The 27,692-nt window shown below is 42.4% G+C and overlaps 1 protein-coding gene across 3 annotated transcripts in view; it reads left to right on the top strand.

Annotated features, from left to right (window-relative positions):
• The window catches only part of DPYD (dihydropyrimidine dehydrogenase), a 501,994-nt gene that overhangs the window by 142,854 nt on the left and 331,448 nt on the right, over window positions 1-27,692 (top strand). For all 3 annotated transcript variants that reach the window (XM_028732753.2, XM_077928465.1, XM_077928464.1), the window contains exons 5-6: window positions 17,007-17,168; window positions 26,988-27,184. In XM_028732753.2, the coding sequence (XP_028588586.2) occupies window positions 17,007-17,168; window positions 26,988-27,184 (359 nt within the window). The remainder of the gene's footprint in view (window positions 1-17,006; window positions 17,169-26,987; window positions 27,185-27,692) is intronic.

The following is a 27,692-nucleotide window of genomic DNA, read 5'->3' as shown; positions in this document are numbered from 1 at the left end:
ATCTCGCTTTATTGGCCGAGGGAGCCAGCGTACAGCTTCTGGGTCATGTGGCCAGCATGACTAAGCCCCTTCTGGTGAACCAGAGCAGTGCACGAAAATACCATTTACCTTCCTGCCAGAGTGGTACCTATTTATCTACTTGCACTTTGACACGCTTTAGAACTGCTAGGTTGGCAGGAGCAGGGACTGAACAACGGGAGCTCATTCTATCGCGGGGATTCGAACCGCTGACCTTCTGATTGGCAAGTCCTAGGTTCTGTGGTTTAACCCACAGTGCCACCCGCATCCCGGAAAGTTCTAATATGGGAACACAATTAGTTCTCACGTCAGGAGGTGCCAAAGCCCAGTTGTATTAGCCCTCCATGTGGCTCATGCTAAGAGGCGCCAGCTGCTCCAGAGGATCGGGGGTGCGCGCAATGCAATGTTGCATGATGTCCTGACATCAGACACACGGCGTCCTCTGAATATTGAGAGGGTCCAGCCCCTTCAAAAAATATATTAGGGGGCTCGAAACTGTCTCGGCCCCTAGGAGTCAGTGCCTTTGCTCATGTATGAATAGGACTTTTAAGTATTTTAAGTCAGAGCGAATTTACATGTGAGCCATTATAAAGTTTATTGCTTCAGATTATGAGGGGGCTCTAAATACAACCTTTTAAACTCAATTTCAAGTGTCACCCATTTGTTTAGAAAAGACAGAAAGCAAGGGAAACGCTCTAAAACAGACATTGAAACTTTCTTCACATATGCCAAGTAGGAAATCATAAGATATTTTTGTTTAAAGTATTTCATATGCACATAGAGTTTGCAAAAAATATCTATGTTTCCATTTGATAGTTTTTAGTTGCATCTTGCCTAGATATGCAGATATACAAGTTAGTTATTTCTATTTTCATGGTCCTTTCTTTTAGAATAATGCACATTTTCTTGTGTGTCTCTTTGTTCTGCTATGGGCCTCTTAAAATTGATGTAGTTTAGGGCCTCAGTATGGCTTAATCGAGCCCTGAATTCATTGTCCAAAGGTGTATATCAGAGACAGAGAAGGCATACTCAGATTCCTGCTACATACCATCCCTTTCTGTCCATGCTCTCTCACTAACCGGGAAGCTGTGTGACTCTCAGGTTTTCATTGAAGGAGCTTTCATTATTGCAAGTTCTTTGGATGGTGGAGTATAGCAAATGCATTCTTTTGTCAGGTATTTAAGGGGCTTTATTGTATATTGTGTGTTTTGTTGGGAAACTACTGTAGCAATCATAAAAGGTCAGGGATTCTTGTTCTCTCAAGCCTGGGGCATTTTAGATATTTGCAGGTCTTGCACAATGTGGTCTCTTCTACATTTCATTGCCTGTAGACCTCAACTTGGCAAGAAAGGGGTTGGGGGGGCGCCTTTCTGGGTTGAGAGGGTAATTGAATTGCCAGGTGCAATGAGCCTTGAGCCTCCTTGAGGAAAAGGATGTCACTGGCTTTGGCGACATTGTGCTAGGTTTCCACATTTCTGCAAAGCCTAGGCCAGAACTTCCTTTCGTTACTTCTCATACAATGGGATTACACAGCCCTGCTTTCCAAAGCATGCAGACTATTCTGCCGGGTCCTTTCTATTCAAGATTCGCCATAATGCGCAAACAGCCTATTTCTGTTGCGTTCGCTCAATAGGTGACAGACAACTTTGAGGTTCCCCGTACTGCGAATGCTTGTTTGGGAGAGGGAGGGAGAAGCAACAAGCAGGCATTTTGTCACTACATAGCCTGCTACAGAAGATCAGACGTGTAAAGAAATGATTTTGCTGAGAAGCTTGAAGGTATCATAATTTATTCATGCTTTCACTGGAGACAAGCCGTGTTAAAAAGCAAATGTTTGCTCAGAGTAAGAGCGGAAGGAACCAAGTGAGAATATGGGTGCAGTGCTCTGGTTTATTTCCCAGATATGTCAGTGGGGCCCATCCTTCGTGTGCTGTAGCCCAAATATCCTGAGGTCAGTGGCATGCGGTCAATGTACTATGGGAATTGGCTAGTCCCCTAAAGGGTCCAAGAGCACTGAGCACTGTCGCCACCTCTCTAAAACCCACTCGGCTTTGGGAAGGAGGCAGCAGGGCTTTACAATAATTTAATAACAATAATTTATTATTTATACCCCGCCCATCTGGCTGGGTTTCCCCAGCCACTCTGGGCGGCTTCCAATTGAATATTAAAAACAATACAGCATCAGACATTAAAAACTTCCCTAAACAGGGCTGCCTTCAGATGTCTTTTAAAGATAGGATAGCTGGTTATTTCCTTCACATCTGAAGGGAGGGTGTTCCACAGGGCGGGTGCCACTACCGGGAAGGCCCTCTGCCTGGTTCCCTGTAACCTCACTTCTCGTAATGAGGGAACTGCCAGAAGGCCCTCGGCGCTGGACCTCAGTGTCCGGGCTGGATGATGACACCTCCTCCCCAAAGCCCAGGAAGCTTCTGCCAGGCTTAGGGATGGAGGTGCGATGCTCACATGTGTGATGTCGGGACCCCGCTCAATCAGCCTTGCAAGATGGCACCTCTGGTCCTACCTGTTCTGCTACAAAATAATCATCATCATCATCATCATCATCATCACTGCACAGCACTGCATAAGGGGTGTTACGTGTGTGAGAAAACCAAGTGGAGAGAGTGAGGAAGTGGAAAGGAAACAGAAAGGGCTTGGACAGGAAGTCAGGGAGATGGAATTGCCCCTGCTCTCACCACCAGTTCTCTACAGCAGGCTGTGAGCCCACAACAGAAGTCAGTCATCAGAAGGAAGCACATTTTCCCTCCTCCTTTGCCCCCTTAGATTGATTGATTGAGCTGTCTTAGGGATCCATTGGATCCCGAGTCAGACCCACTGCTGTTGTTGTTCCAGGTCCAGGCTGGTACAATGATTGGCCTGCCCTCTACTTTCTGTACTTGGCCAACAAGAGTGGCTTAGGCACAGTTGCAGCTGAGGGATCCTTGCTCCTCAACCAGGGTTTGAATTCTTCTGTGAGTCTCATTGGTTTCAGTGCAGCTTATTGCGTGGCGAGTTCCCGCCTCCCCCCAGTGGTAAATAATGACACAGAACACCATAAATAAGGTTAATGGGCTAAAATTGGCCACAACTTTATTGGTTACAGGTAAGAGCGGTATTGGCTTAGGCATTGGTCCTATCATTCTATCCGGCTTCAGCCTGATGGCATGAAGACCGGCAAGGGTTAACACCAGCAGGGGGAGCCCTGCTGATGCACATCAACTAGGTAACTCCCCCGGGGTCACTGCTCGGGGGAGTGCTTTAGGCCCTGACCTCCATAGGCTTTGGACGAGGCAACGCCCCCAGAATCCTTTACCGAACTACCCTTCAATATTAGGTGGAGGTGATGGCACTCCTCCCTCCCAACTCATCTACATAACAATATGCCGAACCGCCAAAACCAGGGAAGTTGTGATGATTTGCTATGAGGTAGGCGAAAACCAAATGGCCGGTGCCAATTTGCCAAGTGGAAAAAATTCCTACCAGGCCCCTTAATGGCGACCAACTGAGGTCCATAGCAAGGAAACCTTGAAGGGTGGGCGTGTGGGAAAAGCAGTCAGTTGAGCAGTCCGAAAGAGGGCGATCCTGGGCCGCGCTTGCCTTAAATGGGGCAAGCCACACACCCTGAGCCAGCCGATTGGCTGGCTCAGGGGATGATGCAGCCCGAGTATTCTCCCAGATCGCGTGGGGCTGCAATCCAGCCACCGTGCATGTGTTGGGGGCATGAGCCCGCAATGCCACCTCCTCCTGAGGTCGGAAGTGGCTCTCTCAGATGAATGTGTATAGGATTGCAGATTAAGTCTTCCTAACACCTGCACACCATCCTAAGGCTTACAAACTGTGCAGTTTGGGGCTCTAGCATTATACCCATCTTCTCCTCTCCTTTCCTCTTTATTTTTGCTTTGTATCCAGCATAAAGAAGTCTTATGGATAACTTGAAAGCTTGCTCATTATTTCGCGTCGTTTAATTATTCCTAATAATAGGCATTACCCCTTTAATATTCTGATTGATCTAGTATTTTAACCTTTTCTCTTTCCAAATGTCTTATTCCTTCCCTTCTACTCCCCCCCCGCCCCTCAAATTCATTCCCTTATTTACCTGCTTTCCATTCCTCTAGTCTACTGTTCCTGCTTTCACCAACTCTTTCATCCTCCATCTTTCTCCCCCCCTTCTTACTCCCTCTCTCCCTCTCCTTCAAATTATTTATTCCTTCTGCTTTCTCCTCTCCTCTCTCCCCTTTTCCTCTGTTTTGTGTTTAATTCTTTCATTTAAGATTTAAAATGTAATGAAACACAGACGTTAGACGCAAGAGGGCCTGTTCTCAAAATGACAGCTCAAATTGTGCATGCAAATTGGAGACTGTGTGTGAAAGTCTGTACTCATTTGCACAAGCCATGCGCGCTCATGCATGCCATTTAAAACTGCTACATTTAATTTTAATAAGTGGGGCTTCAAGATAGTGTCTTTAATTTTCGATACAGGATAGATGTCACCTACATGCCACTGCAAATTGTTGCCAAAAATCATCTGCCAGAGTTCAGAAGCAAAATGATACAGGGAATCATTAATACGAGAAACTGATTATTATTATTATTATTTTTAAAAAGGAAGCTAAAGCTGCTAGTATGCGCTGAGTTATAATTACATAGAAATCTGCATTTTAATTAACCTTTCTTGAAGGATTTCTGGGGTGCTGGGTTCTTGAAAGTTGAATTTTATTCAGTATTTTATGTGCATCTTGATATTTTTCCAGGTCGCTAAGTACAAAAGCATTCAGATGAAAAGTAAGGATGTTCTTGATGTATTTGAAACATTGACTTTTCTTAAGATATCTATCAGTACTTAATGTACTGAGATGGCTGACAGCTGGTTTCGGTTGCCATAGTGTAATTATGTAGAATAGACTGTCTCGATGACACCGTTTCGATGAAAGAATATCTTGCATTCTCGATGACAAAGACTAAAGTGACAGTATAAGCACCAACTTATGGGGTTCTTTTTTCGTTAGCGGTGTAAAACTACAGGGTTGTTTTGGTGACGCAAGTCAAATGGTGCGATGTAACGATCAATGGCAAAATAAGAGGGATATTGATACCCTGTCAAGGTTTGCATTTGTTCCACTCCCCCTCTTCCAATTTAGTCTGTAGTCTGCATTACTGGAATTTGAAAATAATAGTTTTTAAAACCTTACGACAGTTCAAAGCTCAGCGCTTTTCATTTCCGATTTCCAAAGCCACGACTTCTAGTTTAATGGGAGTTGGACAATGCAGTGGGTGGTATCCAAATATCTTGTTGCACCAGTGCAAAGATTTCTGTTCTCTGTGTGCACCCTGCATCCTCCACCATTCTGTCGCAGAGCGTTGGGGAAAACCCCAGGAGAGATTTAGCAGCAGGAGGAGAAATTTCCATTGCACAAGTGTAAACCCTTGTGCTGAAGGAAGTGGTTAGTTGGTTAGGCCATAATATAATACAGTGGTACAGTGGTACCTCGGGTTACAGACACTTCAGGTTACAGACTCCGCTAACCCAGAAATAGTACCTCGGGTTAAGAACTTCGCTTCAGGATGAGAACAGAAATCGTGTGGCGGCAGCGGCAGGCCCCATTAGCTAAAGTGGTACCACAGGTTAAGAACAGTTTCAGGTTAAGAACGGACCTCCGGGACAAATTAAGTTCTTAACCCGAGGTACCACTGTACCTTGGTTTTCAAACTTAATCCGTTCCGGAAGTCTGTTCTAAAACCAAGGCACGCTTTCCCATAGAAAGTAATTCAAAACGGATTAATCGATTCCAGACTTTTAAAAACAACCCCTAAAACAGCAATTTAACATGAATTTTACTATCTAACAAGACCATTGATTCATAAAATGAAAGCAATAATCAATGTACTCTACTATAAAATAAATAAGACAGTATTGTTGATGATAAAAATTAATTATTTTTTTTCTTACCTGCACTGATGATAGTCATTGTTTCGATGGGGGGCTTTTATCCATTTCTGCAGTCACACAATCAATCAATCAATCAATCAATCAGTAGCTGAACTGGTTTACACACAGTCACAAAAACAAAGGAACCGAAAAAGCTTCAAAAACAAAACAAAAAAAATAAATAACAAAAACAAAAGCGCAGTCTGTGGCTCTTTTGAGAAATGATACACCCATGTATGGGATGTGGCCTTGTTGGGGGGAAATGACTCATGACTGAAGGGTGTCAAGAAATTTGGCCAAACTTGATTACAGTGGTACCTTGGTTTATGAACTTAATCTGTCCTGGAAGTCTGTTCTGGAACCAAAGCATTCTTAAACCAAGCTGTGCTTTCCCATAGTAGCAGGGGACTCAATTTACACTCAACAGGAAGCGGAACATGTTCTGCTTCCAAGGCAAAGTTCACAAACCAAAACACCTCCTTCCGGGTTTGCAGCGTTCTTAATCCAAGATGTTCATAAACTAAATTGTTCTTAAACCAAGGTACCATTGTATTTCTATGCAGCGTGGCAACTCCCCCCCCCCCCCCATGTGAAAAACAGTCCTTGTGTTCTTATACTGTCACAACCTCTCTGACGTTCTGGACACACACTCTAGGAATAGAAAAACAACAACCATTGAGATTGTGCCTGTGTAAATGCTGCATAAGGTGCATTATTTTGACTATGTAACCTCTCCTTTTGTTTGCTTATTGTTCATTCAATTTGTAACACTTAATAAAATTCCCTTAACTTTGAATTTATCATAATTAAACCTTACGAAACTTTGATAAATAAGAAACCCTCCCCATTTGTGGCTTGGGGACCTTCTGTTAGCAGCAAACAAAACACAAAACAGCCCCAGTTGAGCTCATGGAATCAGCTTCAGAGTTGCTTGGATCCTTACTTATAACCACTGGAGATATCATCATAATCCCGTATCAGGCACGACGTTGCGCTTCATGCTCCGTCATCCTGAATTTGTCAGGCCTCGCCGTATCAAACGCCAACTGTGATGTGAACCAGAAAGCTTCCCCGTGTGTTTTTCAGGGGAGAATATGTACAATTTCGGAAGGCATTGTGCTAAGAAGCTGAATTAGCTGAAAGCATAAACCTTTCAGACCTTGCTTTTCAATATGGAAAGTTTTGGGGGTGGAGTGAGTAGGAATGGGGACATTAGGGAAGCTCTTAATTTTAGGGAAGCTTTTAATGTTTAACAGACCGCTGGATTTTAGTATTTTGTTGGAAGCCGCCCAGAGTGGCTGGAGAAACCCAGCCAGATGGTCGGAATAAATAATAAATTATTATTATTTAGGTTATTATTATTAGGGACTGAATGTGTTCCCCTACACAGTTTGTGCCATCGTGCATTTAGCTGAATGCCTGCGTAAGTCTCCAGAGATTGCCTGTTGCTTCTGGTATCCTCTGTGGGAAACATTCTCTTTCTCCTCCCACAGAAAAGCTCTGTGTATAGTTTGCAAGTATTCATTGGAGCCTTTGGATTGTTGTAGAATTTCAGTTTTAGGGACTAAAAATTTAGGTACTAAAAATTGATCTGGAAGCTCTTATACAACTTCCTTACAGTTCTTTTTTCTATATTAGTATGGCTAATTCTGTATATCCTAGTATAGCACTATGTACACAGCAATCCATATCTAATCCAAATAACTTTATTGTACTAGCCATTGACCATGACAATAAATAGATCCACTATAACTATTTTAACACAAGGCTAGCTGTCCGAATTCTACCATTTCAATTGGTTTCTAATTTAGATTTGCTCAATTCCTTGCAGCAGAAAAGTGAACTTTGGTTATTATTACTTTAAAATTCCATCTGAAGATCGCAGGGCGATTCACGACATACTTTTTTGGTGCAGGTTTCAGTAAAAATCAGCGGGATTTATTTCCATGCAAAGGCTGTTGAGGATTTTGCTACCAGTTGCGAGCCGTTAGTTCCATTCTAATTATGCAGAATGCAGTCTTACAGTCGCTGTGCATTTGAGAAAGTTACAATATCAGGAAGTTTCAGTGTGGAATATAAATAATGGATGCCAGAATTGGAGGACAGTCTAAATGGTACGAGCATTTCCTGATAGAAAACGCAATTTCTTCTGGTCTAACAGTATTGATCCTACATCTTTTAATAGGTTTTCTCTAGTAAAAACATTCTCATTTACATGCATATTATGTAATGCTTCCAAGTGATACATGTGAAGATCCACCTCTGTCTGCTACCAATTATTGATGTCTGTTTAAGGCTGGCTTCTGTTCTCTTGGTTACCAATGCAGTACTTATTGACATTTTGATAAAGGAAACCACAAAACATCCTATCCACTTAGATGCATGCCTTCCTGTGGAATTGCCCAGGAGAAGGCATTTTGTAAACAAAGCATGAGCAGGCATCTATTTAATTAAAAACATTTACAAAGCATTCTGGTTCCAAACCCATTTTTATTGATGAATAATGGTAAACGTCAGACTTCCCTGAATAATCATAATTCATTTTGGAACCTATCTTCCTGATGCAGCCATGGAGTCTTGCTACCTTCTTCATGTTCAGTTAAATCTTATTAGTTGGAGATCACAGCATGCTTGGGAAAGGCTGTAGTGTCTGCAGTAAATCATTTGGTTTCATTTGTGAGGAATGTGGCTTTGTTGTCTGGTCTGGCACAGAATGGGGAGCTCCAGAATATTCAGCAGTAAAAAGGAAACCCAAGTGAAAGGGAGTCAAGTTCGGGTGGTCTGTGAAAGTTTGTAAAATGCTATAGTTGCAAAGCTTCCTTGGTGAATTTTGATTTGACTTGTAACATTTATAGAGACAGGCATGAGGGATGGGGGAGAAAACTGTTCAGTTTGAATTTTAACGTCAACCTACCTAATTCGTATTTCTCCAACCAACATGTAAACCGAAACATGGCTATCAAAATTTACATCTCTCTGAATTTTGCAATGCAGTTCTCCAACCTAAAGTTGCACATGGGAAAATTGTGCATTGAAATTTTTATATTCTTAAAAATTACATACAAAATTGCATTGTATTTAGGGAAATCACTTACATATAAATGCATATAAGATGCAACCAAAATGCTTACAGATTTTTATGCAGGCTCTTTTTTTAAAAAAAAGAAGAAGAAGTTGTTTATGCACTGATGTGGAAATGGGATAAACCAAATACAAGACTGGAAAACTGAAATTGTCAGGTTTACCCATCCCTAACTGGTTGTGTCATAATATTTTTTTAAAAATAGAAGGGTTCATATCGAATCTTACCTCAGCCATTAAGTCGCTGAGTAACCTTAATCATCCCTGTAGCAGGGGGATAATGATATGAAGTATGGGTTAAGAATACTGGTTGGTATATGGGGGATGGGAAAATTCAGTTCAAAAATTGCTCCATGCCAAGCCAAGCCCTCATCTGAATGCTACATTGCCTCCTCCCTCGAATTTTGCAAATTTACCAAGTTCTGACATGAGAGAGGAGGGAAATGAACAACCTAAACTAAATCTTATTTCTAAGCTCCTCTTGAGTTTTAGAATATGTATAACACTGTGAATGCTGGGAAGTTCTTATTTCTTCCGGCTTTTTGATCAGGAAAAATTAGGAAAATATTATCCTGGACTGGATGTCTCCGAGCTTGGCGAAATGTCAGGAACAAACATTGTCAGACACAAACTTTCAACGTTTATTTCCCCAAAAGGCTGAGAGACTCAGCAAATTCCATTCTATACTATCTCTACCAGAATGAAAGTTTAATGTATTTTTAACCCGGTTTTCTTGGTTTAGGCCCACAGGCCATAGACTCACCACCCTTGAGTTATATAAATAATATTGTATGATGCTTGTATCCATCTGTGAAAGAGGCTGAGAGTGAGAGATGGGTGACACAAGATGGGGGGAGAGAGAAATAGATGTGTGACAGAGAATGGAATCATGGATGGAGTGGAATCATGGGAAGGTGAGGAATTCTTCCATAATTCATTGATTGGAGAGATGGTTGTATGTGGTGTCATTTACCAGCCAAAGCATTGCTTACACACCTATTACATATTGGTTGACACTATTGTAATGCCGCACTCAGAGAAAGATGGGCAATAGTGTTAATTCTAACATAGACTGAAGCATAAACAATCAAACAAAAATATTTCAAGCTACAGGAAGTTGATTTGCATTAAACCTCCTCAAGAACTTCTACCAGTACTAACAGTTCAACCACTGATAAGGTGGGAAGGATTTCACCTCTTTTGTGCTTAACAAATGTTGCCTCACCTCTAAAATAGCCATTAGCAATGTACTCAAGATATGTCAGTGTAAGGGAAATGCTGTCTTATTAACTGTTGGGCTGTCCCTTAGTGAGAAACAGGCTTGTTTGTAGTGGTTTAATACTCTTAGGGGTGTATAGAGAAGTTAAAATACAGTAGCCCCTCGCCCTGTCAAGGAAGTGGGAACTTAGCCTACAGCTCCTTAGCATTCTATATTTTTTAATTCTTCAACAAACTGTAAGATATTTAAAAAACAACAACAACCCAGAACTCTCTGTTTTTCTTAAGAAAAAGGCCTACCGTTTTATAACATACCTTTAGGAAATGTGCTGATTTAACAAGCAAGGTATGTGACTGACCCACTTAAACATTTATCAAAGGCCATATCCTTGTGGCAATATCCAGTAGTCTCCGTTTTAGTGACCAAGTGTAAATGAGGCAAATGTCAAGCACCGTTCTTTTCAGGCACCCTATGTGCTAACACTAAGCGGCTTGTGAAATCTGTGCTAGAAGGGGTTAGATGATTGTCCAGCTTCCATTTACCTCATTTCAGAAAGTCTGTGCAAGTGTGTAGATATTTGCCCACTGCAATTCAATGGAAGTGTAGGGTCATCGGCAGGTTTATCACCAGCTATTAGCAATGACAACTAAATGGGATCCCCAGGTTCAGATATGAAACCTTTGATTGCCAGATGCTGGGAGCAAACAGGAGAAGGCTGTCACTGTAACACCAAGCTTGTAGGCTTCCCAGGGCATCTCTCTTGTCTGCTATCGGCAACCGAATTTTGGACTATATTACTTTTGGCCTAGTCCCACAAGGCAATCTTTATTCACAGTGTGCTCTAAATAGAGAGCAGAGTGGAAACAATCTGAGGCAGACCAAAGGTGACCATCATTGTAGAGAAGGCTAGAAATGCCGACAAGCCACTCATAGGGAATGGGGAGGGGAGAAGGCTAAAAACTTAAAATCTAGGGTCATGTTCCCTTAAACACTAGTGCAGAATTTCTTCCCAAGGGCCACCAGATCTTGAAAGAGACTTTCCGTAGACTTTCAAAGAAGGTGGACTATAAAGGCATAGGTGGCAAATACCCAAATCTTTGAGAGAGTTCCCCTTTCTGGACTCAGTGGACAGCACCTGCAGACCACACATACTGTAAGGATAACATCAAAACAAGCCAATGAGCTTATATCAAAACAATAATAATAATAACAATAAATTATTTATACCCCACCCATCTGGCTGGGTTTCCCCAGCCACTCTGGGCGGCTTGCAGCAAAATATTAAAATACAACAGTTCATCAAATATTAAAAGCTTCCCTAAAGAGGGCTAAAAGTCAGATAGTTGTTTATTTCCTTGACATCTGATGGGAGGGCATTCCACAGGGCAGGTGCCACTACCGAGAAGGCCCTCTGCCTGGTTCTCTGTAACTTCGCTTCTCACAGTGAGCGAACCGCCAGAAGGCCCCCGGCGCTGGACCTCAGTGTCCAGGCTGATTGATGGGTGTGGAGATGCTCCTTCAGATATACTGGGCTGAGGCCATTTAGGTGATATATAGTGAATATAAACATTTATGAGCTCCATGCTACAACAACTACCAATTAATTGTGGGGTTATCTTGACTACCAAGATGGTTTTTGCATCCAGAACATACACCTTTGCTTCAACAAAAACTGCCCTTCAACTTATACTTGTATTGTAGTGTATTGTATTGTATTGCCACATGGTTGGAAAAATTAATAATGAACAGCTCAGAGAAGAAAATATTTTTGATCCCGGCAGGGCTTAATCTAACTCAAGAGATGAAGCAGCATTTCTTCCCAGTAGTGAATGCTGCCTTTAGATGTCAGTAACTTGCTTACAGCTGCCTAGAAATTAATAGAAAATCACCTTTTGATTATTATTTTTATCGGATTGTTTACATACAAAGTGTTTTACAATTCTGCATGATAACCATCATTGTTAGTCCAACTGACCATCAGGGTGACTTACCAATGGACTTGTAGAATTGTATCCCAAGGTTTTAAGCAGAAACCAGGCACTCAGATCACTGACTTTCTGTGGCTCCTCCCAGTACCATCATCACTGCAGCCAGTATCATAATTAACACAGGCTATAACCAGCCATATTGTTGGTAAATTAAGTAGGCATCAGTTTGCCAACACTTCCCTCTGAATTGTTTATGGGAGAAAATCATGTTTATCTGGAGCTCTCTATTAGAGTTCTCTAATTAGTCTATTAATCTCCATTAGCCTCTAATTGAGATTCTTCCTTATTTCTGGGTTCTTTATGTCCCCAATATTTTTTTTTCCATTTCATGTTACATGACTCTTTCAGACAGGATAGTAACAGTGACAAGTTTCATGTGGTGCCCATCTGTCTAATTATGTAGGACAAGGAAGGTGTAAGTGCCCTGAATTTATCTTTCAGTTCTTCTGAAAGTGGTTCATGCCATCATTTTGGACACAATGGTGAAAGTGCTTGTGGGAGCTTTCATGGCTATTGAAATCAGCATAACCACTAAGTAAATTGTTTAATTGGTAATTATTCACATTTGCCCATTTAATTAAAGTTTTGGTGCATTTATGAGCTCTGAAATAATTTGAAAGTGAACTGCAAAATGTGTCAACTACAATCAAATGCAAAATTAGGGATGTTGGATTGTGGCTGTTCCCTTTAATACATTTGTTGTGTTACTGTGTTAGTCTCTAATAGCGTGGAAGTCCACAATGCATATCTCACTGTAGTTGTAACAGTCCATATAAAATGTACATAATGGCTTTAAATCCAATGAATAATGCATCTTGGCATAAATTTAATCACAATAATAATCCAGTAACAGAGGAAAACAATCAACATTTGAATTTACATAATGGAAGTATTCTAATGAAGATGCCACACAAGTATATTAGTATGTGAAAATTTGTCTTTTAACCATTATATAATTAATTGTGTTTTAGAGGAAAGCACAGGGGGGGGAAACAAATAGCCACCTGTTGAATTGGTTGCAATTTGATTTCCATGAAGAACATTTAGTTAATAAATTAAAATGGATAGTGATTTGCATATACTGATTTGGCAGTTGTAAATAAATACCTTTTTAGAATTTCAGCCTCAGTGTAAAAGACATCTGGTTTGATATTTCAACTTCCATCATGTGCTAAAAGGCTTTAGAATTTTGACAAATAAATTAAGCTATACTTTCATGCATTATTCCCTTTAAAATGACAGTGTGTAGCTTTCTGGTTACCAGCTAGATTGACTAGAATGCTAATGCGAAACAGTCCGCAGGAAGGGTGACATAAGACTTCTTCATTTTCCCTTAGCCACTTGGCTGTCACTGTTGTGCTCATAGAGCAGCAACAATGGGGATAAAAAAACCCAATAAAGCAATGGGGAACTTGTGGCCCTCCAGCTATTGCTGGACTCCAACTCCCATCAGCCCCAGCCAACATTGCCAATGGTCAAGGATGATGGGAGTCGGAGTGCAGCAACATCTGAACAGCAGCGTGCCCATTCCTGTTATAGACAGTGGCGGGTGATGCTGTAGTCTAAACCACAGAGCCTCTTGGACTTGCAGATCAGAAGGTCGGTGGTTTGAATCCCCACGATGGAGTGAGCTCCCGTTGCTCTGTCCCAGCTCCTGCCAACCTAGCAGTTCGAAAGCATGCCAGTGCAAGTAGATAAATAGGTACCACTGTGGCAGGAAGGTAAATGGTGTTTCCATGAACTCTGGTTTTCGTCACCGTGTCTCATTGTGCCAGAAGCAGTTTAGTCATGCTGGCCACATGACTCAGAAAGCTGTCTGTGGACAAACGCCTGCTCCCTCAGCCTGAAAGTGAGATGAGCGCTGCAATCCCAGTTACCTTTGACTAGACTTAACTTTTACCTTATAGACTGTGGATTCCAAAGCCTAGAGTGAAACCTATTTATTTACTTGTTTAAAATTGGATTTTCCCAATAATCTTTAATGAAAAGCTGCTTAAATAATGTCTGCTGCCAGTTTGCTCTCTGATGTCTGATGGGCAAGATGATCACATGACATGTTTAAGTGATGCATAGACACATGGATGATGCAACCTGTGTGTATATCTGGCACTTTCCTCTTTTCCTGTAGTTGTCCAGTTGCGAATACAGCTGCCACTGAAATCCACCAGTATCTGATTCTGCCATTGCAGCCATTTGGAATATCATTTCATACTTTTAGGCAGGCTTATTGAAATCCACAAAGGCACATTCTGTAATCTGTTCATCCAAAACGCTTCTGTTGGGGCTGTGCGTTTTCTATGTGCAGCCTGCATCCTCACAATATCTGTCATCATAGTGACATTTTTAATATTTTCACGCCAAAGCACCTCTTCTCATCTTGCCCAGTCCTGTGAAATCACTTTTTAATTTTTTTGCAAGATGTCCCATTTATGTTATTTTTAAAAACACATTTACTCCTACACGTAGTCCGTGTTTCTTTTTCAATCAGACTCAAATTAACGGAGTCCTTGAGGCTGCATGAAACTGTCTGAGGCTACCTGGAGCCAAACAACTAATAAAGCAGCAAATAAAGTGAGCACATTTGCAACATGGCAGATTTCCAAATTACCTGTGGATTTTCTATGGAAATGCATTGCTTGGTGCTAGGAAGACAGAATTGGCAATAAACAAAGTTTGTGTAGGTGAAATGTTTCCCTAGCTCTCTCTGCCCTGCCGCCTTTTAATTTGTATGGAGCGATATAACTGTTCCTCATAATGAGGTAGCTAGTTGGAGCTAAAATATTTCCTCTATTCATTCCTCATGTCACCAGCCCACTGATGCCCTCCTCTCTGACTGGTTTCCCCCTAGTGGCAAGCTGGAACAAGCTGGTGGAAGGAAGAGCAGGAGAGCTCTGTTTTGTCCTCATTTTACGCTCACACTAATCCTGTGACATAGGTAGGGCTGAGACAGTATGACTGGCCCATGAGAAACCTCTTGACTGAGTTAGGATTTGAATCTAGTTTTCCCCAGGTCTAGGTCCCATCTACAAGGTAAAGGAGTCCTGGACGGTTAAGTCCAGTCAAAGGCAACTGGGGTTGTGGCACTCATCCCTTCAGGCCAAGAGAGCCAGCGTTTGTCCACAGACAGCTTTCTGAGCCATGTGGGCAGCATGACTAAACCGCTTCTGGTGCAACGGGACACCGTGTCGGAAGCCAGAGCACACAGAAATGCTGTTTACCTTCCTGACGCAGTGGTACCTATTTATCTACTTGCATTTGCATGCTTTCAAACTGCTAGGTTGGCATAAACTGGAACAGAGCAACGGGAGCTCACTCCATCGCCAGGATTTGAACCGCCAACCTTCTGATCTGCAAGTCCAAGAGGCTCAGTGGTTTAGACCACAGCGCCATCCGCGTCCCTTTCCCGTTTACACCGTACATGTAAAGCACATTGCTTCTGCCCCCACCCCATCCCCGGAATGGTAAGAACAATAGTGTACCCACCAGAGAACTAAAATTCCCAGCACCCTTAACAAACTACGTTCCTAGGGCTCTTTGGGGGATGTACAGTAGGATTGTGTCTTACATGGCAGTTGCTTCCAATGGTTCTGTGTATATGCAAAAACGCTTATACTCAAATCCTGGGAACCAACCCCCTGGCAATCATCTTGAGGCTTCAGGAACTGGTGTGCTGATTCCAAAAGTCCCAGGATGCTCCCATGAGATCTCATGGGGTCATTCGAGTTCCCGCAAGATGTTGCAGGAGTTTCCCAGACCTGGCATGATTAGAGAGCCTTGGTTTACAAGCGAGGCTCTCTAATCTCACTGACTCTAGAAGCCCCAGGATGCTCTTGCAAGATCTCGCGTGGTGTTTGAGTTCCCACGAGATGTCATGCGAGCAATCCAGACTTGGTGTGGGGAGACCCTCTCCATGTACCGGCTCTGCATTGAACACACAGGATTTCAACTAGCTGACCTACAACTGTGTATAGTTGAGATCATACAAGTTAAATGTGTGTAAGATGTGATCATACTGTAATGTACTTAAGTGCTTGTAATGTACGGTGTGGATGTGACTCTACTTCAGTACTGTAACCACTGCACAACATGACCCCATTAATTCTGAGTAGATGCCTTGGGTTGCCATTTCAAGCAGCAGGAATGTATTGTCGGGGCTTTTCTTGGAGTATTGACCTTATTGAGGGCGCTGCAAGCTGTTCCTTGCCTTCCCTTGGACACATATTGAGGAAACAACGGGTATAGATAAATCATATAATTATAAAATCATAGAAACTTTTTTGCTGCATCAACCTTGCATGTATTAACCAGCTTATTTTGCTGAGGATCAGTGGTGGATTTTATAAATATCTTCCAAGTAATAATGAAAGATAGGAGTTGTCTTGATGTGGATTCTGTGGAATGAAAAGGAAATTGGGAAGGAAATTACATTATCTTGTGGGGTTCCCTCTCCCCTTGTATGTAATTGATTTAGGAACAGAGGGTGCCATTACAGGAAGGTTTTGCAGCTACAACATTATTTCTATAGCGAGACCATTTTGCTACAGGGAGGACTTAAGATCTGCCTAAACTAATCACAACATTTCAGTCTTCAAAATAAGGTTGACATGATTGAAAATGGATTTAAAACTTGTATGTCTGAGTAACATGTGGCTACATTTTGTGTGGAATCGTTGGGGTAATGCTACACACATTGTTCAGATGAAATGCTGAAAGCTTTGTCTCTAAGCTTCCACATTCCTTCTAACATGATGCTGCTGCTGTTTTCCTGCTTGTGCAGAACTACTACGGAGCTGCCAGAATGATCTTTTCTGACAACCCGCTTGGGCTGACGTGCGGGATGGTGTGTCCAACTTCAGACCTCTGCGTGGGTGGATGCAATTTATATGCCACCGAGGAGGGACCAATTAATATTGGCGGACTGCAGCAATTTGCTACCGAGGTAAGTGAAGATGTGTAGAGCTCAGATTTTTTTTGTTTGATTGTTTAATAATGAGATTTGATTCCACATCTTGTTGGCAACCAGACTAAGTCAAATGTAGTAGTTCTCCGCCCACTTCTTTGTGTTGAATAAAAGAATGTACAAAGAGTTAGATGGAATCCATAAATACTTTTGGTTATAAAGCAGGGTTGGGGGACATTTGTTTTGTGTGTGAAAGAACAGGCTCTCTCTGCGTTGTGCCATTGGTAGGTCAGGAGAAAAATTTTCTCTTTCTGCCACCTCCTTCCTTCCCTCTCCCCTTTGCCTAGCAGTGGAGGCTGGTCCGTTACGGCAAATGAGGCAAAGCTCCACCAGCCTCTCTCTGCCCTCAGCCAGTCCCCATCTGACTGTCCTCTTATTTACAACAAGTTCAGGGGGTGCCTTATGGGGGCAAGAATAATAATTAACTGCCACCTACCCTAGGACTTGCCGATCAGAAGGTCGGCGGTTCAAATTCCCGCAACAGGGTGAGCTCCCATTGCTTGGTCCCTGCTCCTGCCAAGCTAGCAGTTTGAAAGCACACCAATGCAAGCAGATAAATAGGTACAGCTGTGGCGGGAAGGTAAACGGCGTTTCCGTGCACTGCTCTGGTTCGCCAGAAGCGGCTTAGTCATTCTGGCCACATGACCCAGAAGCTGTACGCCGGCTCCCTCGGCCAATAAAGTGAGAAGAGCGCCACAACCCCAGAGTCGGCCACGACTGGACCTAATGGTCAGGGGTCCCTTTACCTTTACATTATTATTATTATTATTATTATTATTATTATTATTATTATTATTTTTCAGAATCACATAACTGTTGGTCTGTTTGACATCTGACAGGAGGGCCGAAAAGGCCCTCTGCCTGGTAGCTTCACTTCTCACAATGAGGGAACCGCCAGAAGGCGCTCAGACCTGCATTTCAGTGTCCTGGCTGGACAATATGGGTGGAGGTTTACGGGGCCAAAGCCATTTAGGGCTTTAAAGGTCAGCACCAATACTTTGACTTGTGCTCAGAAACGTCCTGGGAGCCAATGTAAGTCTTTCAGGACCGGTGTTATGTGGTCCCAGTGGCCACTCCCAGTCACCAGTCTAGCTGCCGCATTCTGGATTAGTTGTAGTTTCCAAGTCACCCTCAAAGCTTTCATTGGCTCCAGATCTGCCTGTCATTGGGCTCCTCACATGCTCTACCACTAAGCTGTGGCCCTTCTCTTACCAGAGAACTGATTGCTTACAGAGAGTTCCCTCCCAATCTTCCTTCCATCTCTCCATCCATGTCAGCTACACTCCACCCAGCCCATGTTTTGCCCTTCTTGGTCTCATTCTGTCCTCCATGCTATCTCAACCTGCATGGGGGCTAAAGGCAGTGTCTGGTCCTTGGGATACGGGTTGCCACCCATGAAGCACAGCTGTATGATATAGGACATGATGCCAAATAGGAATTTATTATTTATTGTTTTCGTCCAGTCTTTTAGCCCTGTACATGCCCCCTGCCCCAGTGACTCACATTTAAAAAGTATAGTTGGAGCCATACTAAGCAAGCATACTTAGCTCCCATCACATTATTGCACCTACTAGAGGCCCAGTTATCAGCCAGATGGTCTTTTTCTGGGCAACTTGATGGGCAGGAGGAAACCAGCTATACAAACTACACAAGCTTTATCCAGTGGACCACTGGACCACTTGCTCAGCCTCACACTAGTTTTGGAGGTTCCCCCTTCCTTCCATCTTTTCAGGCTAATTTGGAAAGTTGCTTGCTTGCTATTAATTGGTACACCTCTGAAGATACCGTAACCCAATTTCGCACAGTGGTTCCTGAGATATTGGGAGCATGTTTTCTGCCTGTGCTTGAATACAGTTGAGTGCCATTTCGAATCAATATAGTGGATGGAAACTTTCAAAATTGCACTGGTCTTTTTGGTTTCTTGAGATTTTTGAGCAACGCCAGGTATGAGGTTACCAACATATTAGAAACTTGTTTTGAACAGCTTTAGGTTATTTCATAAGGGACACAGGTGGTGCTGTGGGTAAAAGCCTCAGCGCCTAGGGCTTGCCGATTGAAAGGTTGGCAGTTCGAATCCCCGCGGCGGGGTGCGCTCCCATTGTTCGGTCCCAGCGCCTGCCAACCTAGCAGTTCGAAAGCACTCCCGGGTGCAAGTAGATAAATAGGGATCGCTTACTAGCGGGAAGGTAAACGGTGTTTCCATGTGCAGCTCTGGCTGGCCAGAGCAGCGATGTCACGCTGGCCACGTGACCCGGAAGTGTCTCCGGACAGCGCTGGCCCCCGGCCTCTTGAGTGAGATGGGCGCACAACCCTAGAGTCTGTCAAGACTGGCCCGTACGGGCAGGGGTACCTTTACCTTTAGGTTATTTCATAATACACCCTGCCCTCCCCGCTTGGCGAACAAGGGCGGGGTGTCAGTGTGAAATAATAAAGAAAGAAATAATCCCTAAAGATTGGTCTGTTCACCTTGACTTACTGAGCAGCTCCATTGCCACTTGGCAAATCATCCTTTATATTCAGCCATGGTCTAAGGTTTGAATTGCAGTGTAGCCCTGTTCTGATCCCACGTGAAGTGTGAGAGAGTGGGCACGAGTGTAGTAGCTCTGCCCACCTACCCCTCCAGTCAGAGGTGGATTTGGGGGAGTATGACTGGTTCAGTCACACTGGGCGTAGAGTCTCAGGGCTGCCATGGGGGGGGGGCACTGCAACTATGATGTAGAATGGAAGGTGAGAAGCAGGGGGCGCCAAATTTTCATGTTGCAGAGGACGCTGCTGAAATTTGAGACCTCAAAGTCCGCCACTGCTCCAGTTACAAGAATGGTGCGCCTTAAAATAGAGATATATATTAAAAAATTGACTAAGATTTTGGCAGCTAATCATTTGAACTTTGCTCTGTAGCTATTCATACTTGAAGAACACTCTAAAAATGAATGTAACAGGCTCTTCTTAAAAATACTTAATGGGAAAAGATTCGAATCACGGTTCCTTTTGCCCCAGATGGTAGAATAAACTGGGCCGAGCCCATTACGAGTTCATTCACCTCAGTTCTTCAGCTTTAGATAATGCAGTTTTCTCTTCCTGCATGGTGTTCTATTTTTTTTTTTTAATAAAATTTTTATTGATTTTCCAACATAAAATAAACACAATACACTTCACAATACATCAACAAACAAAAAACATATAAACACGTATAATTTCATAACCTCCTTTTCTTAAGCTTGTTTCGCCGACTTCCCCATGCCTCCCTTTTCTGCATCCCTTTTTTTAAAATTTTCTCAACAACCCCTCACTTCATTAACATATTTGATTCGCTTTCTTTAATCTTACCTCTCTTACCCAATCATTTACAGCTGTAATTCTATTTTTTCCAATACCCTTGACATTTTAACACTCATTAATTTTATAACAATTCTTAAGATAATCCTTGTACTTCTTCCAATCTTCTTCCACCGTCTCTTTTCCTTGGTCACGGATTCTGCCAGTCATCTCAGCCAGTCCCATGTAGTCAATCACCTTCATCTGCCATTCTTCCAGCGTGGGTAGTTCTTGTGTCTTCCAATACTTTGCTAAAAGAATCCTTGCTGCTGTGGTAGCATACATAAAAAACATCCTATCCTTGCTTGACACCAATTGGCCAACCATGCCCAGGAGAAAGGCCTCTGGTTTCTTGTGAAAGGTACATTTAAGGACCTTCTTAATTTCATTATAAATCATTTCCCAGAAAGCCTTAATCCTCGGGCACGTCCACCAAAGGTGATAAAAAGTACCTTCAGTCTCATTACATTTCCAACATTTATTATTGGGCAAATGATAGATTTTTGCAAGCTTGACTGGGGTCATGTACCACCTATAAATCATTTTCATAATATTCTCTCTTAAGGCATTACATGCCGTAAACTTTATACCGGTGGTCCATAACTGTTCCCAGTCAGCAAACATAATGTCATGACCAATATCTTGTGCCCACTTAATCATAGCTGATTTAACTGTTTCATCCTGTGTATTCCACTTCAACAGCAAGTTATACATTCTTGACAAATTCTTGGTATTGGGTTCTAACAATTCCGTTTCTAGTTTTGATCTCTCCACCTGGAAGCCAATTTTCCTGTCCTGTTTGAATACCTCATTTATCTGAAGGTAATGAAGCCAATCTCTTACTTTAAACTTCAAATTCTCATAACTCTGTAATTTCACTTTTCCTCCTTCTTGTTCTAAAATTTCAGAGTATTTTGGCCATTTAGATTCCATAATAAGTATTTTTACTTCCTTAGCCTCCATTGGTGACAACCACCTAGGGGTTTTGTTTTCCAACAAGTCTTTATATCGAATCCAAACATTGTATAGTGCTTTCCTAACAATATGGTTTTTAAAACCTTTATGAGATTTTACCTTGTCATACCATATATATGCATGCCAACCAAACCTGTTATTGAAACCTTCCAAGCCTGCATGGTGTTCTATGGGCAGGCGTTCCTTTGAATAAATAGCCCATTGCTACACTCTACCTGTAGCTTACCTGCAACTCTTCCTGCAAGGAAAGCTGGCAAATGAGATATTTAGTTTCCTGTTGGAGCAGTCATCTTTTTTGACCACCTCTTTGTGACAGGCAACTGGCTTTGGACTTCTCAAGGAGAGGCCAGGAGGACTATTGAAAGAATGTGCTTGCAAGTTTCATTGAGCACAGTGAATGTCTGATCCTTTACTAATAGTGAATGTTTTTGGCTTGCCACAGAAAGAGAACCATTCCAGTTTGCTTTTTCTTCTTTAAAAATGCGCACATTTGCGGCTCGCGTAAAAGAAATAGATTAAACTCTTGTCAAATGTGTGAGTGATATAATACTGAATTATTACTGTTTTTAAAACCAAATGTGAGCAATATCTGTTAAACCTTGATTTGTGTCTCCTTTTAGCCTTAATGCTTTGATTAATAGGGAAGAATTATGCCTTGATAGATTTTGCTAAATATCCACCATTCTTCTTCAAAAATCTTTAGAAATCTATTAAAAATGCTGTGCGCTGGCACAATGATTGATATTAAAACTGGCATAGGATGAATAGCTCTGAATGGTTTTCATCACAGCATTTTAAGTTTATTTAAAGTGATCTATTGGTATCAAGGGTTCTAATACAGTTGAGCAATGTGGTAGTTCTGCATAATTTAAAATTTATTGAAATATGTACGCACACAAATATATACTTAGAATATATACACTCATTTTATACCCAGATCATGCTCATAAATGTTGCAAACTTTAGGTCCCCCCCCCCTCAAGTTTGGCAATGGTTTTTAATGACTATTTCATATATTATAGAAATGATAAGGAACAATAATCTGTCATATTCATAATGCATTTTGGGGGTAATATTCCACTTGCATTCCAAGCATGCAAGATTGAATAATTTCTTGTTATCTTCAGCAGACGAAATCTATCAAAATTAACATGTTCCGCTTCTACTGTAGCCATAAACTGCACTGGCAAATATATGTCAGAAGGAGAGACTGAGCAGCAACAAAAGGACAGTCGGAAATCAAGAGGTGGACCCTCAAAGTGTTGTGAGCTAACTTTTCAGAAGGAAGCTTAAGTATCAGAGCCCCCAAATATTTTGAATACAATTACTCTTCTTTTTCAGGGGCAACTGAAACTCATTCCACAAGCCTCTAGAGAAAAGCAGCTTGCAGAGAGAATAGTTCATGTAGGAACATTTCTGGGCTATGTAGTCAAGCACATTTTCCCAGAGACGATGACACTGATGGACATCTGAACAAAGCAGGAAGACCTTTAATTCCATTAGGGGGAAAGGTCTGTCATGAAAGCCAGTGTGATGTAGTGGTTGGATTGTTGGGCTGAGACCTGGGAGACCAGGGTTTAAATTCCTACTCGGCCACGAAGCTCACAGGGTGGCCTTGGGCCAGTCACTGCCTCTCAGCCTTACCTACCTCACAGGGTTGGTGTGGGGATTAAATGAAGAAGGGGAGAACCATGAGCTTAGAGAAGAAGGTGGGATGAAAATAAAACATAAATGAAATGAACTCCATCCCAGATCTCCTTGAGAGAGAATAATGTGAAACATTTTGAGCAGCAGCGATGGCTTTCAATCTGCATCCCTAGGGCTTCATGGAAACATATACATTGGTACCTCTGGTTACGTACTTAATTCATTCTGGAGGTCTGTTCTGAACCTGAGACTGTTCTTAACCTGAAGCACTACTTTAGCTAATGGGGCCTCCCGCTGCTGCTGCTGCGCCGCTGCTGCGTGATTACTGTTCTCATCCTGAAGCAAAGTTCTTAACCCGAGGTACTTTTTCTGGGTTAGCGGAGTCTGTAACCTGAAGCGTATGTAACCCGAGGTACCACTGTATAAGGTTTCTTACTGAGATCATGATGTAGAGAGGCCTCCCTGATTGACAATTTGGGCACCAACATGAGAGGCACTGTGGTCTAAACCACAGAGCCTAGGGCTTGCTGATCGGAAGGTCGGCAGTTCGAATCTCCGCGATGGGGTGAGCTCCCATTGCTTGGTCCCAGCTCCTGCCAACCTAGCAGTTCGAAAGCACATCAAAGTGCAAATAGATAAATAGGTACCGCTCTGGCAGGAAGGTAAACGGCGTTTCTGTGCACTGCTCTGGTTTGCCAGAAGCGGCTTAGTCATGCTGGCCACATGACCCGGAAGCTGTATGCCGGCTCCCTCGGCCAATGAAGCAAGATGATTACCGCAACCCCAGAGTCGTCTGTGACTGGACTCTAACGGTCAGGGGTCCCTTTACCTTTATCTGTCATTCACTGCAGTGGGTATGTGTAGAGAAGTGTTGAATGTGTCCTGGTTTGTGTAGGGTGAAATTGAGTCCCAACAGGTCTTTACAGGCAAGGGTTCCTTGGTGGAGTTGAAGAAAGGCTTTTATGGATATGCTAAGTTTGGAAACCACTGGGTTGTAATATTTACTTCCAAGAAGCTATTTTGCAGTGTGCTCTTCATTTTTTAGGTTCACCTCCAGGTTTGCTTCTTGGCAAAGGTATGGGGGCAATGACAGGGAGGGCCTATGTAAGCAATTAGGGAATTGTCTCCTGCCCTCGGTAGTTCAAAGTGCCTATTGTGCTTCTGCCTCAAATATTTGTGCAGCCTTCCCTAAGCATTCGGGTAGGATACCTGCCTAAGTGCTTAAACTGTGCTGTTATAAAGCAATTAAGCTGGGTTAATCCCTTTGTCTTCCATGTGGCACTTTAAATGGTTTGTGGTCCTTGCCTTTTTGTGCATTGCAAGATTTACAGCCCAATTGAAAACATACTGTGCCAGCAGATTAAGTGCATAGGGTGGGAGACTTATTGACTGGCTGTGCCAGTAACGCAGCACAAAACAAGACATCACGCTGGCTTTGCAGGTAGATAAGTGCAAATGGTCATCATCAAGGTGCCACAAACGCAAATTGTTTTTGCCGATTAGCATCTTGTATTTCTGGCATTTGCCGGGCATTGTTTAAATTGTCCCATGAGTCTTAAAAAGGCATGCAAGATCCTTGAACCTGACCTGGTAGTATATGGATAGCCTGTGCAGATGTTTTAGCATTCTGTTGTCTGTTTTAGCATCTGCTGCCCTAGCTGGTTCTTTCAGACCAGGCCCAAAGCACAATTCCACCTGGAGTGCATCGCTGTGTAAATGGTAGGAATCGTGTTCCTTTCTATAATGCTGCACTTCTCCAATAGGTCTTCCTAATTTGATGACTTTCAGATGTTGAAGACCTCAACTCCCATCATCTCTGACTATTAACCATGATAGCTGGAACTGAACAGAATTATACTCTGAAACATCGGGCACAGACGGGCACCACTTTGGAGAATACTGATTTAGAAGATAGTGGAAATGTATATCTGTTTATAGGGTCTGTACTATTAAAATCATTTATAAATAATTATGAAAGAGCACCCCACACTTCTTCACAGCGTGGAACACTGACTGAGCATCATAGATGGTCAGCATAGGTCTTTTATTTTTAAACCCTATATTGTACTGTTACTGAGAGCCATATGCACGAGAAGGCAAAATTAAAAGCAAAGCACTCAGCCTTGAATTTTTAGAATTTCTTGCATGGCTGCATGATCTCTCAACCACTACATTGCAGTCATGCTCAACTTTTCTTCATTTAAAATTACAATTGACTAGACTCTTGGTTTGGTCTACTTCTGTCAAATAAATGCTTCTGGTCCTGGGCTTTAGGGGCTGGGCGTGTGTGGAATCTAATAACTGTGATATCTATGTGGTTCTGTTATAAGCTCTATATTATTTATTCACCTGGACTGGAATTGTAAGCACACTTGATTAGAAGTGCATTCTAAATAAGTAGAATTCACTTCCATGAAACCTGTTTTAGGTTGTAAGTAAGTATCATAGCTTGCCCCAGCTATCATTGCTTTTGACCGCCCCGCTCCCCCCAAATCTTCCATCATGCGACCCAACAGATAAAAGTGAAGCAACTGGCAAGTAAATCTCAAACTCTCTGCAGTTGTCAAGGATGCTTCCCAGCCAAAGGAATGCACACACAGATTCTTTATTGTCAAAGATAACACAATTGTTTCTACAGCTCTGGATACCTGTGCCTACCAATCTAGTGTCTAGGCAGCTATTCCCAGGTCTGTACTCTATGGAGCAGTTGCAGCAACAGGTGATCATTCCCCTTCCACCAGTTTATGTATCTTCCCCTGACAGATTGGGCACCTGGAACCAAAGACTGTGCCTGCGTGGCAACTTTCTCTGCTCCTCCCATTTCAATCCCCTCCTGGTTCCGGGGAACAGTGGTTCAGGAGAGGGTGGCATTGCATCGGGCCCTTCACTTGCCTGACCTGCCTCTTCTTCTTACCCATCTTGTGCTCCACTCTCTAGCTCTGAAGCTTCCCCAGCCTCTGACTCCTGGCTGGAACAGTCCCCCACAAATCAGTGACCCCCTCTTCTGAGTCAGACTCCAGCCCCCTTTCTCCCGGTGCACACTCATCAGTGACCTGCCAGTCCCTGGCAGCAGTTGTCTGTGATTGGCAGTCATTGGAATACATTCCCTAAGGATAGTTTGCAACTTCAGTGTTCACTGTGCGGTGAACTTCCTTGATGCTTAACACTGAGAATTGCCATTTTCCAAACCTGGTTTGGAAACAACAGCAAGTACCAACAGTAGAAGAATGGCGACAGAAGGTAGTGGAATATGCAGAAATAGCTGGATTAACGGGGGAAATTCAACAACAGGGTGATGAAACATTTCAAAAAGAATGGGAAAAAATTATATCGTACATAGGAAGGATAAGGTGAAATATTGAAACCAGTAGAACTGAAATAAACCTCATAATGTGAAATACAAAGAAAATTTCTGGATAAAGAAAATAACAAAAGTAAAATGTACAATGTGATTAATGTAACCAATGGTAGTTGTAAATGAATATAGACAGACAATAAGAATTGTATATACAGGAGGATTTATTTGACTATAGACACTCTATTGACAAATACGAAAGAAGGACAATAATATACAAAATGGATGAAGACAATGCGAAAAAGTTAGATGTGATATAAAAGGCCAGAAGAGGGAAGGAGGGAAGTCAGCTCTGGGAAGCAGGTGTAAATGTGAAATGTAATATAATATGTATATATGGAGTGTGCAAACGAAAACCAATAAAGAATATTATGAGAATTGCCATTTTCATATGTGATGACAAACTCTACGAATGGACATTTTCCAAACAAGTTAACTGTTGGGGCTTGAAGAGAGGGGTGTTGTCTTCTGTACTCATTAACTACTTAAATGCATTTCCTTTTCAGGTATTCAGAGCAATGAATATTCCTCAGAGTAGAAGTCCATCCTTGCCACCACCAGAAGAAATGCCAGAAGCCTACCATGCCAAGATAGCTCTTCTTGGAGCAGGGCCTGCAAGCATCAGCTGTGCCACCTTTCTGGCTCGATTGGGCTACTCAAACATCACCATATTTGAAAAGGAAGGCTATGTTGGTGGCTTAAGGTAGATTTAAATTAAATTTGGAAATAATAATAATAATAATAATAATAATAATAATAATAATAATAATAATAATTTATTTATACCCCGCCTACTCTGGGCGGCTTCCAACAAAATATTAAAATACAGTAATGCATCAAACATTAAAAGCTTCCCTAAACAGGGCTGCCTTCAAATGTCTTCCAAAAGTCTGGTAGTTGTTGTTGTCTTTGATATCTGGTGGGAGGGCGTTCCACAGGGCGGGTGCCACTACTGAGAAGGCCCTTTGCCTGGTTCCCTGTAACTTGGCTTCTCGCAGCGAGGGAACCGCCAGAAGGCCCTCAGCGCTGGACCTCAGTGTCCGGGTAGAATGATGGGGGTGGAGACGTTCCTTCAGATATACTGGACTGAGGCTGTTTAGGGCTTTAAAGGCCAGCACCAACACTTTGAATTGTGCTCAGAATTATATAAAGTATAATTAAATTTGGAAATAAAGCATTCTGAACACCATGTTTTCATCATTCAACTACAA

Source organism: Podarcis muralis, chromosome 5, assembly GCF_964188315.1.
Source record: "Podarcis muralis chromosome 5, rPodMur119.hap1.1, whole genome shotgun sequence".
NCBI lineage: Eukaryota > Metazoa > Chordata > Lepidosauria > Squamata > Lacertidae > Podarcis > Podarcis muralis.
The sequence above is the reverse complement of the archived record's forward strand: the minus strand, read 5'-3'. Positions and strand labels throughout refer to the sequence as shown.